Source organism: Eremomyces bilateralis (genome assembly GCF_010015585.1).
Source record: "Eremomyces bilateralis CBS 781.70 unplaced genomic scaffold P152scaffold_5, whole genome shotgun sequence".
NCBI classification, from domain to species: domain Eukaryota; kingdom Fungi; phylum Ascomycota; class Dothideomycetes; order Eremomycetales; family Eremomycetaceae; genus Eremomyces; species Eremomyces bilateralis.
The window spans coordinates 738,607-755,718 of NW_022985071.1; the positions used below are offsets into that span (position 1 = coordinate 738,607).

The 17,112-nt window shown below is 52.3% G+C and overlaps 5 protein-coding genes across 5 annotated transcripts; 2 read left to right on the top strand and 3 right to left on the bottom strand.

The window, feature by feature from the left end:
• Positions 1-117: 117 nt before the first annotated feature.
• On the bottom strand, positions 118-1,177 carry P152DRAFT_393131 (mRNA triphosphatase CET1; the record flags this gene model as incomplete). Its single annotated transcript, XM_033676179.1, has 2 exons — positions 118-762; positions 818-1,177. The coding sequence occupies 2 exons, from the start codon at positions 1,175-1,177 to the stop codon at positions 118-120; spliced, it is 1,005 nt and encodes a 334-aa protein (XP_033536006.1).
• Positions 1,178-3,373: 2,196 nt separating this feature from the next.
• Positions 3,374-5,330, bottom strand: P152DRAFT_413142 (uncharacterized protein). The gene is made up of 8 exons (XM_033677000.1): positions 5,169-5,330; positions 4,901-5,126; positions 4,672-4,848; positions 4,404-4,626; positions 4,133-4,327; positions 3,966-4,087; positions 3,764-3,905; positions 3,374-3,710 (listed from the first exon to the last, which is right to left on the bottom strand). The coding sequence occupies exons 1-8, from the start codon at positions 5,304-5,306 to the stop codon at positions 3,515-3,517; spliced, it is 1,419 nt and encodes a 472-aa protein (XP_033536007.1). The 5' UTR covers positions 5,307-5,330; the 3' UTR covers positions 3,374-3,514.
• Positions 5,331-5,468: 138 nt separating this feature from the next.
• P152DRAFT_269128 (uncharacterized protein) lies at positions 5,469-6,322 on the bottom strand. Its single transcript, XM_033674853.1, has 3 exons — positions 6,067-6,322; positions 5,913-6,012; positions 5,469-5,855 (listed from the first exon to the last, which is right to left on the bottom strand). Exons 1-3 carry the CDS (start codon positions 6,219-6,221, stop codon positions 5,631-5,633), a joined length of 480 nt encoding a protein of 159 aa, XP_033536008.1. The 5' UTR covers positions 6,222-6,322; the 3' UTR covers positions 5,469-5,630.
• Positions 6,323-9,844: 3,522 nt separating this feature from the next.
• Positions 9,845-14,435, top strand: P152DRAFT_456626 (26S proteasome regulatory complex, non-ATPase subcomplex, Rpn2/Psmd1 subunit). Its single transcript, XM_033679041.1, has 5 exons — positions 9,845-10,393; positions 10,511-10,680; positions 10,749-11,302; positions 11,351-13,651; positions 13,699-14,435. The coding sequence occupies exons 1-5, from the start codon at positions 10,254-10,256 to the stop codon at positions 14,134-14,136; spliced, it is 3,603 nt and encodes a 1,200-aa protein (XP_033536009.1). The 5' UTR covers positions 9,845-10,253; the 3' UTR covers positions 14,137-14,435.
• A 424-nt stretch (positions 14,436-14,859) lies between these two features.
• P152DRAFT_456629 (uncharacterized protein) lies at positions 14,860-17,079 on the top strand. The gene has a single exon (XM_033679042.1). It carries the CDS (start codon positions 15,168-15,170, stop codon positions 16,890-16,892), a length of 1,725 nt encoding a protein of 574 aa, XP_033536010.1. The 5' UTR covers positions 14,860-15,167; the 3' UTR covers positions 16,893-17,079.
• Positions 17,080-17,112: the final 33 nt, after the last annotated feature.

The following is a 17,112-nucleotide window of genomic DNA, read 5'->3' on the forward strand; positions in this document are numbered from 1 at the left end:
TATTGGAACTAATGCAATCCTTCATCTGGCTGTCCCATTATAACTATTCTTCATTGCCCTCTAGGCTCACATACGACCCACCCAACGAGCGAGGCATGCCGCAGTCTGACCTCCACCTCATTTACTCGGTGGATTCCCCGCCCGCACCAATACCCGAACGTTATCCAAAAACCGCTTGACCAACGGCTCGAACGAGTTCTCCACCCCCTCCTGCGCCATCAACCCCTGCCGCCGCACCTCCTCCGCATCCACCTCCACCTCCAACTCATGCGTGCACGACGGATCGCGCGGATCGCCCACCTGGGTGAGGTCGATCCTTACCCCCTGATGCTCGTAAGATAACCGGTCTTTCCGGCGTGGCGGCTGGCCCCCGGGGTTCCCGTTCGCGCCCACGTGCATGGGGTCGCCACCGTCGACGAGGGTCTCGATGGGGCCGTCGTAGCGCATTTCGACGTTGACGGAGATGCGGATGTCGAAGATTTGGCCGGGGCAGAATATGTCGAGGTCGGCGATGCGGGCTTTAACAATCTTGGCGGTGACCTGGTTGGTTTTGGTGTCCCGGGTGACGCGGATTTTGGGAGCATGTTTGCGCATGGAGATGAGGTCGCGGGCGTAGGCGGGGAGCTGGTCCAGGGCGGCGGGACGGAGGGGGTGGAAGGTGTCCACTTCGACTGAGTGGCGGTAGTGCACGGGGATCCGTGGGGGTTGTTGGGATAGCTGCGTTTCTCGGTTCAAGAAGCGGTTCATGTCCCGATGTTGGAGCTAGATGAGGTTAGTATCTCGTACCACGCCGGTAGGGGAGATTCAATGGACATACCTTAGACATTGTGCTCTCGAATCTTGTCGAAACACCGGGGACGAGGATAGTCTCCGACTGGACCGGCAATGCTATGCGGCCCCCATCGTCCCGCGAGACCAGCGTCCCGATCTTCGCTTCGATCTCGAAGACGGCTCTCGGACCTCCCGCCGACGGGTGTCCCAGATCCGGTCCGGCAACGACCGTATCGAACAGGAAGTCGGCGATCTTGCGGTCGAACTCGTTATAGGGCTCGAAATTCGTGACGGTGGGTTCGGGGAGGCCGGGCTTCGCGTCGCGCAAGGGCGGTGGATGGCCGTTGGGGGGCGGCGCGGCGGGGGGAGCCGGGGATCGATCGACGCTGATCTTCTCGTGCTTCATGCGTGGTGTATGGGAGAGCCGGGCACGCGTTTGACGGGCGTGGATGATCTCTTCGACAATTCGCTCAACATCGGCTTTCAGGTTGTCCCAGTCGGCGCGTTGCGCCCATCGTGGAGGTTCGTGGCGGACGCGCTTGCGCTGCGATGATTCAGTTTCCAGGTTGTCGACGGTGCTAATGCTTCTCTTTCGGGAGGAGGGCTGGGGGGAGCTGGTGATGATGGAGGAGGGGTGTTCAGAATGGAGCTGTTCAGGTGGAAGGCCAGATGGCGCGCTGGAGACGCGATGGGGACCGTCCAGTGGTTGGTCTAAGGATGAGACGGGGGTGGGGTTTTGAACAGGTTCAGGGTCGGAATAGATGGTAGACGGGATGTTGAGGTTGGTGATTCGGGTCTTGGGACTGACGCTGACGCTCTGGTCTCGTGGGAAGGGGTTCGCTGTGGCGGGATGGGGCGTGTACGGTGGCTGCGGAGGGGAGAAGTTGGGGAAGGTCGGTAGCGAGGCCTGTCGAGTCGGGTACATCTGAGGAGGTAATGGACGCGAGGTGGATGATGGAGAGGAATGCGGAGTGGAGTGCAGTTGGGCGGGAATGGTGTTGGCTCGCGCTGCGGCGGCGGCGGCGTCGGTGTTGAGAATGGATCGTAGGTCCATGTTGATCTAAGCGATGGTGATGGTATGGGCTAGCAGGCTTGTATGGCGCATTAGGTCGGGTAAAGCAAGGCGAGGGTGGAAGAGCGAGTAGGACGAAGCGAGGGTTGGTGGAAGGTGATCTGTTGGTATTCAGCATCCATGAAGGGGCCTGAGAATTATTGTCGGATGCGGACATGCGCTGCTGACTCAGCCAGGCCTGATACAGTGAATGAGAGTTAGGAGACAGGTATCAAAAAGGATGTCCATCAAGGCGTAGTATATTGTCAGAGTGGCTGGTACATTCATTTATACAGCGAATACTCTTGAGCAGTATCCGTACCCTAGGGTTAATATTTGCTACGGAGTTGTTTGATGTTTACGCCTTGCGGAGAGTTGACGCTTGACAGTTGATAGCTAAGGATGCACGTGATCTAATCAAAATATTTATACCCTAATTAGGCAAGAAGGCAGAAACAGAAACGAGCTTACAGTTCGCCCCACTCTCAGATGAACTTTCGGATGAGAGTCGCCAGCCGGCCATATGTTTTTCCGAAAGACAGAGACCATCCACTCTCAGGTGACAATGCCCACTCTCAGATGAACTTTCCTTTTCACACTACCTTGTACCAATGTTTATCAAGATGTCGTTGAGCAAGAATGTAAGTTATTCGGAAAATGTTTAGAATATATTCCTAATTAATCCAGCCTATCTACCAATCGTATTGTGCTCTGCCGTCGCGACCTTTGGGCACGGAGCCTTGGGGGCAAGATGTAGCGGGGCACGACCGATGCAGATAATGGCTGCCATTCAAAAGGAGGATCCGAACACGCCAGTCTCAACCACCGATATTCGCAGCGAGAGGAAGGCAATTAGAGAGAAGCACTTGAATAGGAGGAGTCTGAGGAGTCCGATTAAGACATCACTAGATGACGTGTCTACGTTGACCCCTGTACCTGCCCCTATATCTTCCCCTACCCTATCTCATTTATCTTCCCCTATCTCTGTTGCTGTATCTGCCAATATGTCTCGATCCCCTCTATAGCCTGCCTGGCAACCTCCGTCGTTGGAAGAGTTCTTTGCTGATATCGAGCGTCGACGGCTTCAGCCTACTCTGCATCACTGTAGTGACTTAAATACAGTGACCAAATTTTTGGCAGAGACAGGGCAGGAAAAGGACCCGATAGAACTGGTTGAAGCACGGAATATGGCTCTCGCTACAAGCGGAGTATATGCTCCATGTACTCCAACAATGGCATGGAATTATAACTTTGGAGATATACAGGCTTTCTACGCTGAGAGATTCGCACAAGTTGATGCTCAAACTACTCCTTTTGAGTATCGGGATGTACCGAGAGAGCGCCCTAAGCGCGCTGCAGCAGAGAGGGCTTCAAATGCTTGGAAAGAACTCGGTCCGTGCAAGAGGCAGCGACGTCAGTAGAAAGAAGAGAGGCTTAATAATAGAGTAGCCAATATGAGTCATTTAAGAGGAGCAGACGGAAGCCTCCCGCCGAACACACGTTAATTATGCTCCAGCTTTTGATTTGAACCTCGTACCAAAATTGATATAATTTATTCTATACTAAATAGTACAGGTAGGAAAAACCCATTTGGTGGGAAAAACCCATTTAGTGGGAAAATCTCATTTGGTGGGAAAATCTCACCTACATAATTGCCCTGGTTAAATACATTTCTAATACATTAGAAAAGCATTACTCTAGTCCCCGACTTAGACTCTGGTTTTCTAACTCTCTTCTATCATTCTCAAGTCGCTTTTGCCGTAGTTCTTCCCTCATCAACTCAATTCTTAATTGCTTTTCCGTCTGATCTAGCTCCATATCTTGCCGTTCTTGGCTTTGGTTAAGTATGTTCTCGGAGGCCATACGGCAGAGAGCGAGTGATGTATCTCTAAAATGGTAATAGATTAGATACGTATTTCCAATAAATTCTAAATTCATTACCTCTGCGCCGATCCCCTTCGTCTTGTAGAAGAGCTGCGTGAGCTCGAAGATCTTGAAACGCGTCTTCTTTGGGGCTCTGGTGGGAGTAGCTCGGTATCTACCGAGCCATCGTTATCATCTTCTGACTCTCGCCTCCTTGAACCTATAGAATTTCGAATACGTTAGAAATGTATTAGAATATTTCGGAAAATTTGGTTCGTACGATCTCTTCTAATAGCCTCTGCGAACCTCTCCGATAGCGACGTATTCCGCCATGAAAGCGAGATTCCATAGCCTGCCCGGCTGTTATATCTATCAACATCATACTTATCAAGGATCTGGCTTCTATAGGGTCGTTAATATATTTCTAAAATGTTAAGAATAACTTACGAATGAATTGCTCGAAGTAGAGGGAGTTGTCGGCCAAAAGAGTTACTCTTAAAGCGTGTTTGCTCAGTAGCATTAGTGTGATTCCGAGTCCTTTCCCAGACCTCACTAGCAATCATTGAGCAATGTTTATTAAGGCCACACGCAATTGAAGGCTGCATCTTATGCCGAGTCCACTCCTTCACACTCTCAGAGGAACTAGAGGATGCTAGACAAGTAGTAATATATTAGTAATATATTACAAATGCATTCGGTATAGATTCCATGGAGAGACGTACTGATAAGCTCATTGCAGAGCTGAAAGTAGTCCGCCTGTGATTCGCAGCGTACTAATTCCCCCATGCGTGCATGGATAGAGTTAGTATTATGGCCTGAAGTGCCTGCTGCACGATCAATGGATCGCTTGAAATGTATATAACAGAGCATGACGGTATTTCGAGCCTGCCACTCCCATGGACGATGTGAGCCATCAATTTGAGATAGATATTGGCCCCATCCTAAAACATTAATACCGCGTTTCTAATTCATTTAGAATACCTTACCTTGAAGCTGGCCTCTGTCCATATCGGTCACAATGCAGGCAAACCCAGTACCATGTAAGTGCTTCCAGCGAATTTCACGCTCGAGTTTAGAAGATAGAAGCCCAAATAGGGCTTCAAAGGCTTTCGTGTAAGCGGTAGAGCTCTGTGCATTGATGAACACTCGGGCAAATGTAAAAACTTATGAATGTATTAGTAATACATTTATAAAAGGATTAGCGACTTGACTTACTCTTTTCGTTCTCTGGGAGGTAGGCCGCAAAGACGATCTCGTTGATGTCTTTATCTCGCACACGTTTGAAGCCCATATCAATCTCAAAGGATTCCCGATCTAGTATTATCTTTACTTGTTCTTTGAAGAAACAAGTAACCAGAAGGTTAATACCATCGAAGTAATACCCTTGGATATACTGGAGATATGTTAGTAATGCATTTGCAATGCATTGTAAAATAATTACCTGATTCGGTTTCCCCGATTGGATCTTGTACTCGTTTTCAACAGCGGCAATTGACTGGCCAAAAGGATAGGAGAGAAGCCTCTGTTTCTTTATAAGAGCACTAATCTTATCAAGATTACTGAAGCTTTGGTGGACATCAGCAAGAGATGTTCCTTGATGCTGTGTACAAAAACGCTGCATTTCTGGATGCCGAAGGAGACCAGCTAGAGAGGTAGAGATACATTAGAAATGTATTTTAAATGTATTTATAATATGTTCTTACCAGTGGTAATGCTAGGATCACTAATCCTTTGAATGACTTTTACGATCTCATCGCAGTATTGCTGGGGCGTCTTCGTTGGTGGAGGTGGAGGATGTCGATGGGTGCCATGTGATAACCATATGAAGTAAGGTGTCTCGTCCATTTCAATTGAGAGATACACCGTAAATTGTACGGTACAAGGGAGTACAACGATATCTCCCTGTCCCTGGGGATGATCAACACCTAAACTGATTTAGAATATATTATAAACATATTAGTAATGACTTACCGCAGCGTTTGGCCCTGCTATTCATCTGTTTGAGTACAGCACATGGCTCGACGACAGTGTCATGTTCTGTAGTGTTGAAGAGGGCCTTGATTTCAGTAATTCGAGGATAAAGATATCCTGGAATAGATCGGAAGAAATGTTGTGAGCCATATGTATGACGCTCACATCGGATGTAGAAGTTTGGGACGCCCGAGATAGTCTATTATATGTTATAAATGTATTCGAAATATAGTAGAAATCAGTAAACCAAACTTACCACTTGTGAACTTTGGTAAACCTCTGGAATACAGTTCTCGTCTTGAATGTCTTTACAAGCAGATCCCTTGCGAAAGGCTTCTATGATAGGCAGGTAAAAGCTAATACCAGTTAACGCTATATCCACTAAATGCATTTATAATTGTATTTCAAACCTATTCGCTTGCTGGGTAAGGCTCGACTGCTGATATGCATTGCGAGAATTACGTATTTTCTCCCAGTCATCTTCTTCGAAGCACGTATGCTTCAGATCGATGATATCCTGAGCGAGATATTGACACGCCTTGACGCCCGTACATCGTGCTGACATACGATAGCACCGTGCATTATCTAATATCTTCACCACTGAGGTATGCTTCGACCATTTAAGGGCAGATGAGTATTGTACCTATAATAGATTAGAAATGATTTAAGAATATATCCCTAATATATTACCAAGTCTTTATGTCGCTTTCGATCCTCGGCTGGAATGCCTTGAAGGTTGACAACATAGGCAATTCCTTTTTCTGATGTTTGAGGATAATCAGGGATCGAAGGAACATAAATGATACGCTCAACCTCAACATTGCCATGCGATGATTTAGATATAATCCATGGTTCATCAGCAGGAAGTATATCAGACTAATACATTAGTAATGTATTTGTAATGAATTATTTAGTTGAATCTCACATTGTCCTGCTGGACATTTTCGGATATTTCAGGATAGGTTTCTAGCTCATCCTCCTCAAAAGGAGTAGACCATGGCACAGAAAAACCAATGCCAGGAAACTGGGCCATAATAAATGTATTCCTAATGCATTATGCATACAATTTGGATGGATTGGTATTGGTAAGAAAATGGGGTGTTGATCTGGAAGAGTTCATCTGAGAATGAGAAGTAGTTTGGCTCGGGCGGGTCATGTGATGTGTTTCTATGGACCGTGCACTCTCAGTCTCAGATGAAATGATGAATTGATGAAAGCTCAATAGCTCATCTGAGAGTGGGCCGACCTGCAGCCTCGAAACCAGGGTGGAGACTTGAGCGAGTTTGAGCGAACTCAAGTCTTACGTAATCGAGTCGCCCGACTCTACTCACACTCGTCTAAGAACCTTGGCGAGCGTGCCTGTACCGTGGTTGCGCCAACCAAATAAAGTTCCAACTTTCCTTCCTGCTTATGTATAAACAGAGATTTCGTGGTGGTGAAGATGGTGAAGAGGATGATAATCTATATTACACTACTTATCTACATAGCCTCCGTAGACGCCTGATGATAGATAATCCTCTCGAGCTCCATATCACTGATAATACCTTGATTAAACCAATTCTGTAGGCAAATCAGTCTGTTCAACGTTTTTCCCTCCATCCGTGGCCTTTCGGTATCAAGAAGTCTCCCACAAGCTGACCAAATCCGCTCCATATCAGCGGCGGAGGAAGGAGTCGCGAAGAGGTCCAGAGCGATCTGGTATAGAGCGGGAAACCGCGTGCGATTAGCTACCCACCACGTAATAGGCGTATCAGTCTCCTCAGGGGCCTCTCGGAGATAGTAGGAGACCTCATCGGGCGTGGAGATATTACGTGGTTCAAAACGAGGCGCGAGGGCTGCCTGGAAGGCCTTGTAGACCCTTTGGCGATCACTAGGGATGGTCTCCTGCGAGGCCTCCTGTGCATTCTCTGCACCCGAATCATTATCCTGTATCTTGGATACATTCTCGCGGAGTTTGCGTAGGAGCTCGGCAGTCTTGTGGCTACTAGCTTCGGAGTCGTCCAACCACGCCTTCTTGTATTTTGGGTGGAGGAGAAGGGCGAGTCTGTACGCAGGAATATCCTCCATCTTAGACCGGTATTCCTTCGCCTTAACCAGGGCCGCTTGTATGGCCCTTACGAGCTCCTGGAGCTCCTGATTCTGTGAAAGATCCGCGAGGAAACCCTCCAGGGCCCGGATAATCATAAGAAGCGATGGATACGCCTCCCAAAGAGCCCCTTTAGCACCATGGTCCGCATTCCCTTCCAGGATCCAGGTCGCATGCTTCATCGGTTCGTACAACTCGATAAGTTTCTCAAGGATACGCCAATCGTCGACGGTAAGGCCCTGAAGGTGCTGATACCGCTCGCAGTACTGATCAATAGCGACACGCAGCTTGATGGCTCGCTGGACCGAATCGTACCGCGAGTTCCACCGTGTGGCGTTCTCACGTACGATTCTAAGGGGCCGATCGGTCTTAATGGACTTTTCGTTGCCCGTCATATCCTCAATAATATCAGTCTGTATCGTAAAGAACTCTTTCTCCTGTTTAGGACTCTTTTTGATATGACCAATGATAGCTTTAAGCTTGGTAATGGGCTCTATGTCGGTATTGGTAGGAAACCCAGAATCCAAATCCGTGTAGCCTTCAGCCCGCCTAGGTCGTATAGTATCAAGCCCATTGTCATTGCTGGCTTCGATATTAGACGAATGGTCCCTGGAAAGCTGTTGGCAAACTAAATTCACGATGTGGGTACTACAGCGTAAACGCCTTCCCGATAAAGTGAGATTTAGGAGCTTCCCAAGCTCTTTAACCGCGGTAGAGTTGTTTTCCGCGTTATCAGACATTAGGAACGCAATCCTTGCCTGTATCTCAAACGTTTGGATAGCCTTGGTAAGGAGCTGTGCGATATTGTCGCCGGTATGAGCACCTTCGATCTCCTCTAGCCGTAAGAGGATATTTTGTTGACGCGGTATTCCTTCCCCGGAGATGAAATGCGCCTCGATCCCAAGGAAAGGAAGGTCGTTCGTAGAGGTCCAGATGTCATAAGACAGTGAAACATTGCTAAGACTCCGCGAGATCTTATGAGAAACGAGACGACGACATTCCTTGTATGCGAGATCAATTTTCTTGCGCACAGACTTATGGTTGCGTACTCCCATCTCAATCTCTCCACCACTTAAAGACTCCATCAGCGCGTTGAAGCTGTTTGACGAAGCCTGACGAAAAGGCACTCCATCAACCACTAGCCATTTCAAATAGGCTGTGTGGGCGTTGAGGAGGGTCCTCTGACGGTATCCTGTAAAATCCTCCCACGATTCTGGATGTCCTGGAGGGATAACCTTCGATCCATGCCTGAGAAAACCGTGATCGTTTATGAGATGTCGACGGGCATTGGAAGTAGCTGATATCGAATACATCTTGATATCGTTGATCGATTTCGCTTGAAACCAGCATTTACGACAGACCCAGTACGGTATCTCTTCCTCTGTATCGCCCATTTTCCGTACTGTAAACCCCCAGTACCATATGGAGCTTGTCCGGTGTTTCTTCCGCATTGCTTGACGCGTTGGAGGAACGTCAACCGCATATAGACCGTATTTGTCGAGCTGAGGTCGCAGGGGGACAAACTCTAGCAGTCGGTCTGTTTCCGTGGTATATGGGGTCTCAGACGACGAGGTCGAGGAGTACGAGTCTGTATACGATGCCATATTGATGTTTTCCATGATCGGAATCTCGTTTTCTTGAAATCTCACGGACTTTTGGTGAAACCGGACCAAGACACAGACTTGAATTTCGGTTTTGAGCTACTGTACATTTGTAACATGAGCAATGAACATCGAATTTCGACATGAAGCCGTCATTGCTATGTAATTCATATGGTTTTATAGCCATAACGAGCAAATCTGGGGTCCAAGTCCAGCAAGATTGGTAGACTAGTATGGAAGAGGATTAGCGGGAGACTCGCTACGAATCTTGAGCGAGCATCGAGCGAGTCCTTGGCGAGCGAGTGCAAATGAAGCGAGTGGCTCGACTCAAGTCTCCAGCCTGCTCGAAACAGTATGATATGCAAATCACATGATATTTTAGTGTGCACGTGATTGATCTGATGATTGCACAATTGGTGCCTCAGTCCACAAGGCATCCACCGGCGAAGTCGCCAGAACAACGCAACAGCTTCTGCCTCTTGGGGTTCTCTGCATTCTGAGCCTCTGAGCTGTTCCTTTGACATTCACTTTATCAAATACCTGTCCCGGTATCTAATCCATTTAGTCAACTCATCTTCCAATCCCTCCTTTCGATCCTCTTCCATCATCCGTGCTTGCCGCATTCCTTTCAACCCATCATCCCAACTCCGCTTGTGCTTCTCCTTCCTCCCTTTCGCCTTGGCTGCTAGCTAAACGCGCTCATCCGTCACCCATCCGCGTCAGACGTTTGCCTCCCCCGATCCCCAACTCCGAATACCTCTGCTCCTGCTGCATCCAGCTCCGTCGACATCCAGATCCGTCCGCCATCTGCGCCCGATCTTTCGAAAGTCCACGGACTCGTTTCCGACCGTTGTCTCGACTCCCGAACACCCCATCCATATTCCCCCTTCGAGGTGGTTGCGTTGCCGGCATGGTTGGTCTCACATCGGCCGCTGGCCTCGTGGGCTTTCTATCAGAACACGATCCGACGTTGCGAAGTTTCGCCCTTCACAAGCTGAATGAGGATATTGATTTGTTATGGCCCGAAGTCTCCGGCTCCCTCGCTCAAATGTACGTCACCCTTGTTGATGCCTTTCATCGCGCTTGGCCCGTCGTTCACCTGACGGCTGTGAACTTCTATCATCAACAGAGATGTGATGTGGGCGTCCCCTAGCTAACCATGAACAGTGAGGCGCTTTACGAAGATGAATCCTTTCCAGATCGTGAACTCGCCGCCCTGGTGGCCGCCAAGGTCTACTACCAGCTACAAGAATACGACGAGAGCATGGTGTTCGCCCTAGGTGCCGGAAAACTATTCAGCATCGATCAGCCGGGAGAGTTTGAAGACACGATTATTGGTATGTTCTTGGTTCGCCGTTGGTGAGGCGTTGTTGCCGTTCTGGCTGGACCGCTAACCGTTCAACAGCAAAGTGCGTGGATACGTATATCGCGCTGTCTGCTATGCACAATCCTCCCGCACCAGCGAGCAGTGCAAATTCCGCGCCGCCCGTTTTGTCAACCGTGTTCTCCAACGCGACCAACGGTGCCGCGAACACGTCCGCCAGCCTCGCCTCCCCGACCACGCCGTTCTCGCAATCAATCCTCCCGTCAAAGTCGCTCCTATCACGTCAAGATTCATCATCGTTGGAATCGTCCTTGATGGTGGGCAACGGGGGCATTGTCGGTGCTCACCCGGCGCCGTTGGCCCTCCAGCGGAACGTTCAGAAGAATCTGCAGGCCGTCATTCGGAGACTTTTCGAGAGCTGCTACGAGATCGGCGAGTACCATCACGTGGTTGGCATCGCCGTCGAAGCCCGCAATCTTGAGGTTTTGCGGGAAGCCATCCTCCGTGCGAGCCGAGAAGAGAGAAAACAGAGCAAAAAGGCCGCGAGTCCCACTCCAGGCAAGAGCGAGGAACTGATGGAGTATGTGTTGGACATCTGCATGAACATCGTCCAGGAGCGAGGATTACGGAACGAGGTAGGCTCACATCACGCCACTGGACCGCAGGGCGCTAACGTTGAATAGATCCTCCACCTGATCCTCGACCTTTTGAACGACATCCCCAATCCCGATTACTTTTCGATCGCCAAATGCGTCGTCTATTTGGGCGAGCATTCCATGGCATCCAACATACTGAAGCAACTCGTGGAAAGAGACGATTCCAAGTCCCTCGCGATCGCCTACCAAATCTCCTTCGATCTCTACGACAATGGCACCCAAGAATTCCTATCTACAGTGATGGAAGGATTGCCAGATACGACCGAGGAAGCGAAGGACAACGAGCACCCGGTCGCGAACGGGGATATCAACCACGACCGTGAGCCGGCCGAACCGACGGAGACGGACCAGCTGCTGGACTCGAACGGCGATTCGCAAGCGAACGGTCCTCGGACCTCGACCATCGCCACGCGCACGAAGCCGGCGACCGAGGCGGAAACGAAAGCCTATAAATCCATTCGACAAATCCTGACCGGCACGAAGTCAATCGAGCTCAACCTGGAGTTCCTATACCGATCCAATCGACACGATATCGCCGTGTTGAACCGCATCCGAGACAGCCTCGAGGGCCGGAATTCCATATTCCACTCGGCTGTTACGTTTGCGAACGCATTCATGAACTCGGGCTCGATGAACGATGGGTTTTTCCGACAAAACTTGGAGTGGCTCGGTAAAGCCGTGAACTGGAGCAAGTTCACCGCCACGGCGGCCCTGGGCGTGATCCATCGCGGAAATATCGGGCAAGGCTTGAAATTACTTGAGCCCTATCTTCCCAAGGCAACATCGGTGAGCGGATCCCCCTACAGCCAGGGCGGTAGTCTGTACGCTCTGGGGCTCATCTACACCAATCACGGGACCCAAGTCTTGGATTACCTGCGAAAGCAATTCAACGAAGCGACCGAAGAGGTCGTGCAGCATGGTGGTGCTCTCGGCCTCGGCGTCGCCGGGATGGCGACTGGTTCCGAGGACATCTTCGAGGAGCTCAAAACCGCTCTGTGGTCCGACTCCGCCATCAATGGAGAGGCCGTGGGCCTTGCCATGGGGTTGATCATGCTCGGCACCGGAAGCACCAAGGCACTGCATCTCATGATCCAATATGCCCATGAAACGCAGCACGAGAAGATTGTTCGTGGCCTCGCCATGGGCATGGCGCTGATTATGTATGCCCGACAAGAAGCGGCCGACGATCTTATCAATGGGCTCCTCGAGGAACCCGACCCATCGCTCCGCTACGGTGGCATCATGACCATTGCGTTGGCGTATTGTGGAAGCGGAAGCAACCGTGCCGTCCGTCGACTGCTCCACGTAGCTGTCAGCGATGTCAACGATGATGTGAGGCGAGTCGCCGTTATGAGCTTGGGCTTCGTTCTGTTCCGGAAACCGGGCAGCGTTCCACGGATGGTGGAATTGCTGGCCGAGAGCTACAACCCGCACGTCCGGTATGGCGCCACCATGGCCCTGGGGATTGCCTGCGCTGGAACAGGGTTGGACGACGCGATCGATCTGCTCGAGCCGATGATGAAAGACTCGGTCGACTTCGTCCGCCAGGGCGCGTTGATCTCTCTCGCCATGATCATGGTGCAGCAGAACGAGGTCATGAATCCCAAGGTGGCGACCATCCGCAAACTGCTGACCAAGACGGTCAGCGATCGCCATGAAGACGCGATGGCCAAGTTCGGAGCGGCGCTCGCACTGGGAATCATCGACGCCGGCGGTCGAAATTGTACCATCGGCCTGCAAACGCAAACGGGGAACCTCAACATGACCGCGGTCGTGGGGATGGCCATCTTCACCCAATATTGGTATTGGTTCCCGCTGACGCACTTCCTATCCCTCTCCTTCACACCGACGGCCATCATCGGAGTAGACCAGGATCTGGAAATCCCCAATTTCGCGTTCCACAGCGCCACACGGCCGAGTCTGTTCGACTACCCGCCAGAGCAGGAGGTCAAGACCGAGGAGGCACCCGAGAAGGTAAAGACCGCCGTTCTTAGCACGACGGCTCAGGCGCAGAGGAGGAAGATTGCCAAAGAGCGACAAGCCCGGCGGGAGAGCACGAGTGGCATGGAGATCGACCAAACCCCTACCACCCCCAAAGTTGGCGCCGAAGACGCGATGGAGGTGGACGAGGAGACAAAGAAGGAGGACGAAGAGAAACCCCCGGCCGAAGGGGACAAGGAGAAGTCAAAGGACGGCGCGGCAGTCGAAGGCAAAAAGCGACCGGAAAAGGAGAAGGTGGGGTACGAGCTGGAAAACATGTCTCGCATTCTTCCCGCGCAGACCAAGTACCTCAGCTTCCCGAGTGACCGATATGTTCCGGTCAAAAAGGTGAGCACCAGTCTACCGTTGTATGTTCGTTGCTAACAGATTCCCAGCCTACCGGCGGCGTCATCCTGGTCCACGACAATCAGCCATCCGAGCCGAAAGACCTGCTCGAACTCAAGGTCCAGAAAGCTGTCGTCACCGCCGCGCCCACCGCTGGCCAATCGACCGGTCCCTCCGGGGCGCAAACGGCCACCACGGGAATCCCCAGCATCGGCAGTCTCTCGTCGTCGCAGCTCGGAAACCTCAACCCCGCGCAGCGCGACATGATCGGGAACCTGCAGCGCCTGTTGGGGGAGCAAGGCCACGGTCAGGCCGGGGAGGACGAGCCGCAGACGCCCGCGTTCCGGGGCGATCACGGCGGCGCGGCGGCGGGGGCGGGCGTGCTTACCGCGTGGGATGATGGGGAAGAGGAGGCGGAGGCGCCCGACGCGTTTGACTATGACAGCGACGGACACCGCAACGATGGGATGGACGATGATGAGGAGTAAAGGGACGATACCACCCGCCTTTTTCGCTCGGGGACGACCACCATCCACCTCCGCTCGCCATTCGGCATCCTCAGATTCGCTACGACGCCTCGAGACACCCCGATGCGCTGGATCGGCCACCCGCTTCGATCCACCCTTCGACCTAATCCCCATGCATCTGGTTCGGCGCCTACGGACTGTAATCGTCTTTTTTCACGTTCACGTTTGTCTTAACAACTTCCTGCCTGCGTACCTTGCGCTGACGGGGTCCACGGTGCTTCTGGATTTTGGAACCCGCGCGCGGTCTTAGAATAGTAAGGGGGGGACGGGTTATAAGATGTAGAGTATTCATACGTGCAACCAACCCATCAGATATAATCCATGTGTGTTCTTGAGAATTTGCTTGGTCGACGTGATGAGATTATGTCCCGGATTTTCTTTTTAGTATAAGTAGAAGCGTTAAATCGTCTGGTGTGGAATACTTTGATGGCAACAGCATCTAATAGCTATCCCAGGCAGGGGGAGCTGCTTAGTGGGCTGTGGTAATCCACGTCCGCCACGTCCAGACCACTGTACGCGTAGACCTACCGTACGAGTCCTGTAGCCAAGCTTCCTTTACTGAGTTATTGCCTTTCAACCTGCATGTTACAACTATCGGAAAAAACATGCCATTCACCCCTTCGTCCAGAAGAACGGTGCCTTTGCAATCCCCATAGCGTTTAATGGACCTTCTGGTCATCACCCCCCACTTCGACGTGGACAATCGGTAGCCATGGGTCAAGGGCAATCCACCCCTCCCGTCTCCATCGGTATGTGAGCCACCAACGCTCCAGACGGCGAATCTACTAACCCACCCGACAGAGGAGCTCAACCGGGATCTCGTGAATAAACTCCTCGAGAAATGCTACTCCCCCATAGAAATATACTCTTTCAAGCATGTCTTCCGCTCCCTCGCCGACAGCGAGAGCGGCCTGCGCTACTGGACCGAGAGCACCCTCTGTCGCTTCCTCGAGCTGCCCGACGCGATCGGCGCGGGCCCCGTCGTCTATCAGATGGCGACCTATCTAGGCGCGTTCCCCTTCCCCAGCCAAGCGCCGGCCATCTTGACCAACGACGCCTTGCTGAAGGTGGTGACGATCTTGACCGGGAGATATGAAGCGGTCTTGCGGAAGGGGAGGGAAACGTGGGTGAGGGAGATCTATCGGAGCCTGGCCGTCCACGACCGCACGCTGCGGCAGAAAGAGTCGCGAGGCGGGGAGAGTCCGACAGAGCGAGCGGACGGAAAGGGGTTCGCCGTGGATGAAGCGGCGGATGACGATGAGGATGGCGATGACGAGCTGGTCCTGTCCGCCTTCGAGACGTTGGATGCGATCGAAGCCTTCGGACACGGCGAGAGGGTGGACGTCCACCACTCGGTCATCCCGAGCGACAACCTGCTGAAGCTGATCGAGCTGCTCATCCTCGCATCCCCGATGGGCGCGCAGGAGAAACTGTCGGCGATCACGTCGGAGCTGACGGACGCGAAGGTCAGTGAACTGCGAAGGACGGCCGGCAACATCTTGGCTACTTTCGGCGTGGAACAGAGCCATGGCGTGGCGTTCAAGACTTTCCACGCCGTGGTGATTACGTCCCTTCCGTACCTGTTCGACGGGCTGCGGCCATTGTTCGAGCATTTCCTGTTCGACAAGGACTTCGACCTCTCCAAGCGAAAGATGTCGGCGTCTTTGACCTCCGAGTTGTCGCCGTCTGTCTCGACGCTACTGTCGACGCCGCTGTCGACACCGTCCGAGTCCATTATTGCAGAGAAACCCACGCCGCCAGAGCAGGAGCCGGCTCTACTAGAGCCAGGAGAGATTCTTGATCTGAATACATTGAGTCACCTGTCATTCTTCCTCCGTCCCTCCCCGTTTCGCCACGTCCATCCGCTGTACGCCGGATCCCGCGCGGGATTCAGCATGGGATCGTTTGAGAAATGCGTCTTCAAATACCCCGGACCTACGATTCTCCTCTTGCGAGGTGAAGTGATGTCCGCCAGCGAAATGGCCAGCACCGGGAATCCCCGATTACGTACATTTACCGACTCCATCCCCCCATCACGCCTCTCCTCGTCGATCCCCACATCCTCCCAATCGTCGACCGTAACCTACGGAGCATACATCCCCTCACCATGGAAATCGACACCATCGGCATGCTTCGGCGATTCTAGCACCGTTCTCTTCCAACTCTCCCCACGGCACCTTCTCTTCCCCGCCTCGACTCTCTCCCCGCATTATGTCTACTGCAACAAGAACCCCACGACGTTCCCCGGCATCGGATTCGGCAGCCCCGCCCCCGTCCGCAGCGCATCCCACATCCACGGCGTCGACCGTCGCCACAGCTACTCCGAGCGCCGCACCCTCCCGCTCGGCCCCGTCAGCCTGCACCTCGAAGACGGCCTGGAGTTCGCCGTGTTCACCCACGATGCCGAGGGCGGCGGCTCGTTCCTCCCGTCGCCGATCGCCGGATTCTCGGCGCACCACGCTGCGGCGCAGCCGAGTGCGCGCAGCCTGGCGTCGTGGCAGGACCGCATCGAGATCACGTCGCTGGAGGTTTGGGGGCTGAGTGCGGCGGGCGATGGGACGGAGGCGGAGGAACAGAGGCGGGCGTGGAAATGGGAGGAGCGGGAGGCGGAGCGGCGGAGGAGGATTAATCTTGGGACGGGGGATCGGGATGCGGATTACGAGCTGTTGAAGATGGCTGGGCTGGTGAGCGGGGAATACAGCGGGGGAAGTATGTGATAAACGGGATGGGCGGGAAACATTTCCTCTTACTGACGAGCCAGTCGACGGGATTGCTGTCGTTTGGATGGGCGTTCATGGATGCTTTGGACGAAAAAGGAGGATTTAATGCGTCATGAGATTCACAAGATATAGTAATACATGCGTCGTCCTGGGGATGCTTCGCTATAATACAAGAGGTTCGATATCATCCCATGTGAAACACCCAGACTCCATCCGC

What these genes read in the sequence shown, in the direction of transcription:
- P152DRAFT_413142 (XM_033677000.1), bottom strand. Translation starts at nt 5,306, where the DNA reads ATGCAGCGTTTTTGTACACAGCATCAAGGAACATCTCTTGCTGATGTC. An exon ending in CCTCCCAGAGAACGAAAAGA is followed by an intron (nt 4,849 to 4,900) that starts GTAAGTCAAGTC and finishes TACATTCATAAG; the next exon opens with TTTTTACATTTGCCCGAGTG. An exon ending in GGACAGAGGCCAGCTTCAAG is followed by an intron (nt 4,627 to 4,671) that starts GTAAGGTATTCT and finishes TTAATGTTTTAG; the next exon opens with GATGGGGCCAATATCTATCT.
- P152DRAFT_269128 (XM_033674853.1), bottom strand. Translation starts at nt 6,221, where the DNA reads ATGTCAGCACGATGTACGGGCGTCAAGGCGTGTCAATATCTCGCTCAG. An exon ending in CTTACCCAGCAAGCGAATAG is followed by an intron (nt 6,013 to 6,066) that starts GTTTGAAATACA and finishes AACTGGTATTAG; the next exon opens with CTTTTACCTGCCTATCATAG. An exon ending in TTTACCAAAGTTCACAAGTG is followed by an intron (nt 5,856 to 5,912) that starts GTAAGTTTGGTT and finishes AACATATAATAG; the next exon opens with ACTATCTCGGGCGTCCCAAA.
- P152DRAFT_456626 (XM_033679041.1), top strand. Translation starts at nt 10,254, where the DNA reads ATGGTTGGTCTCACATCGGCCGCTGGCCTCGTGGGCTTTCTATCAGAA. An exon ending in GTTTGAAGACACGATTATTG is followed by an intron (nt 10,681 to 10,748) that starts GTATGTTCTTGG and finishes ACCGTTCAACAG; the next exon opens with CAAAGTGCGTGGATACGTAT. An exon ending in AGCGAGGATTACGGAACGAG is followed by an intron (nt 11,303 to 11,350) that starts GTAGGCTCACAT and finishes AACGTTGAATAG; the next exon opens with ATCCTCCACCTGATCCTCGA.
- P152DRAFT_456629 (XM_033679042.1), top strand. Translation starts at nt 15,168, where the DNA reads ATGGCGACCTATCTAGGCGCGTTCCCCTTCCCCAGCCAAGCGCCGGCC.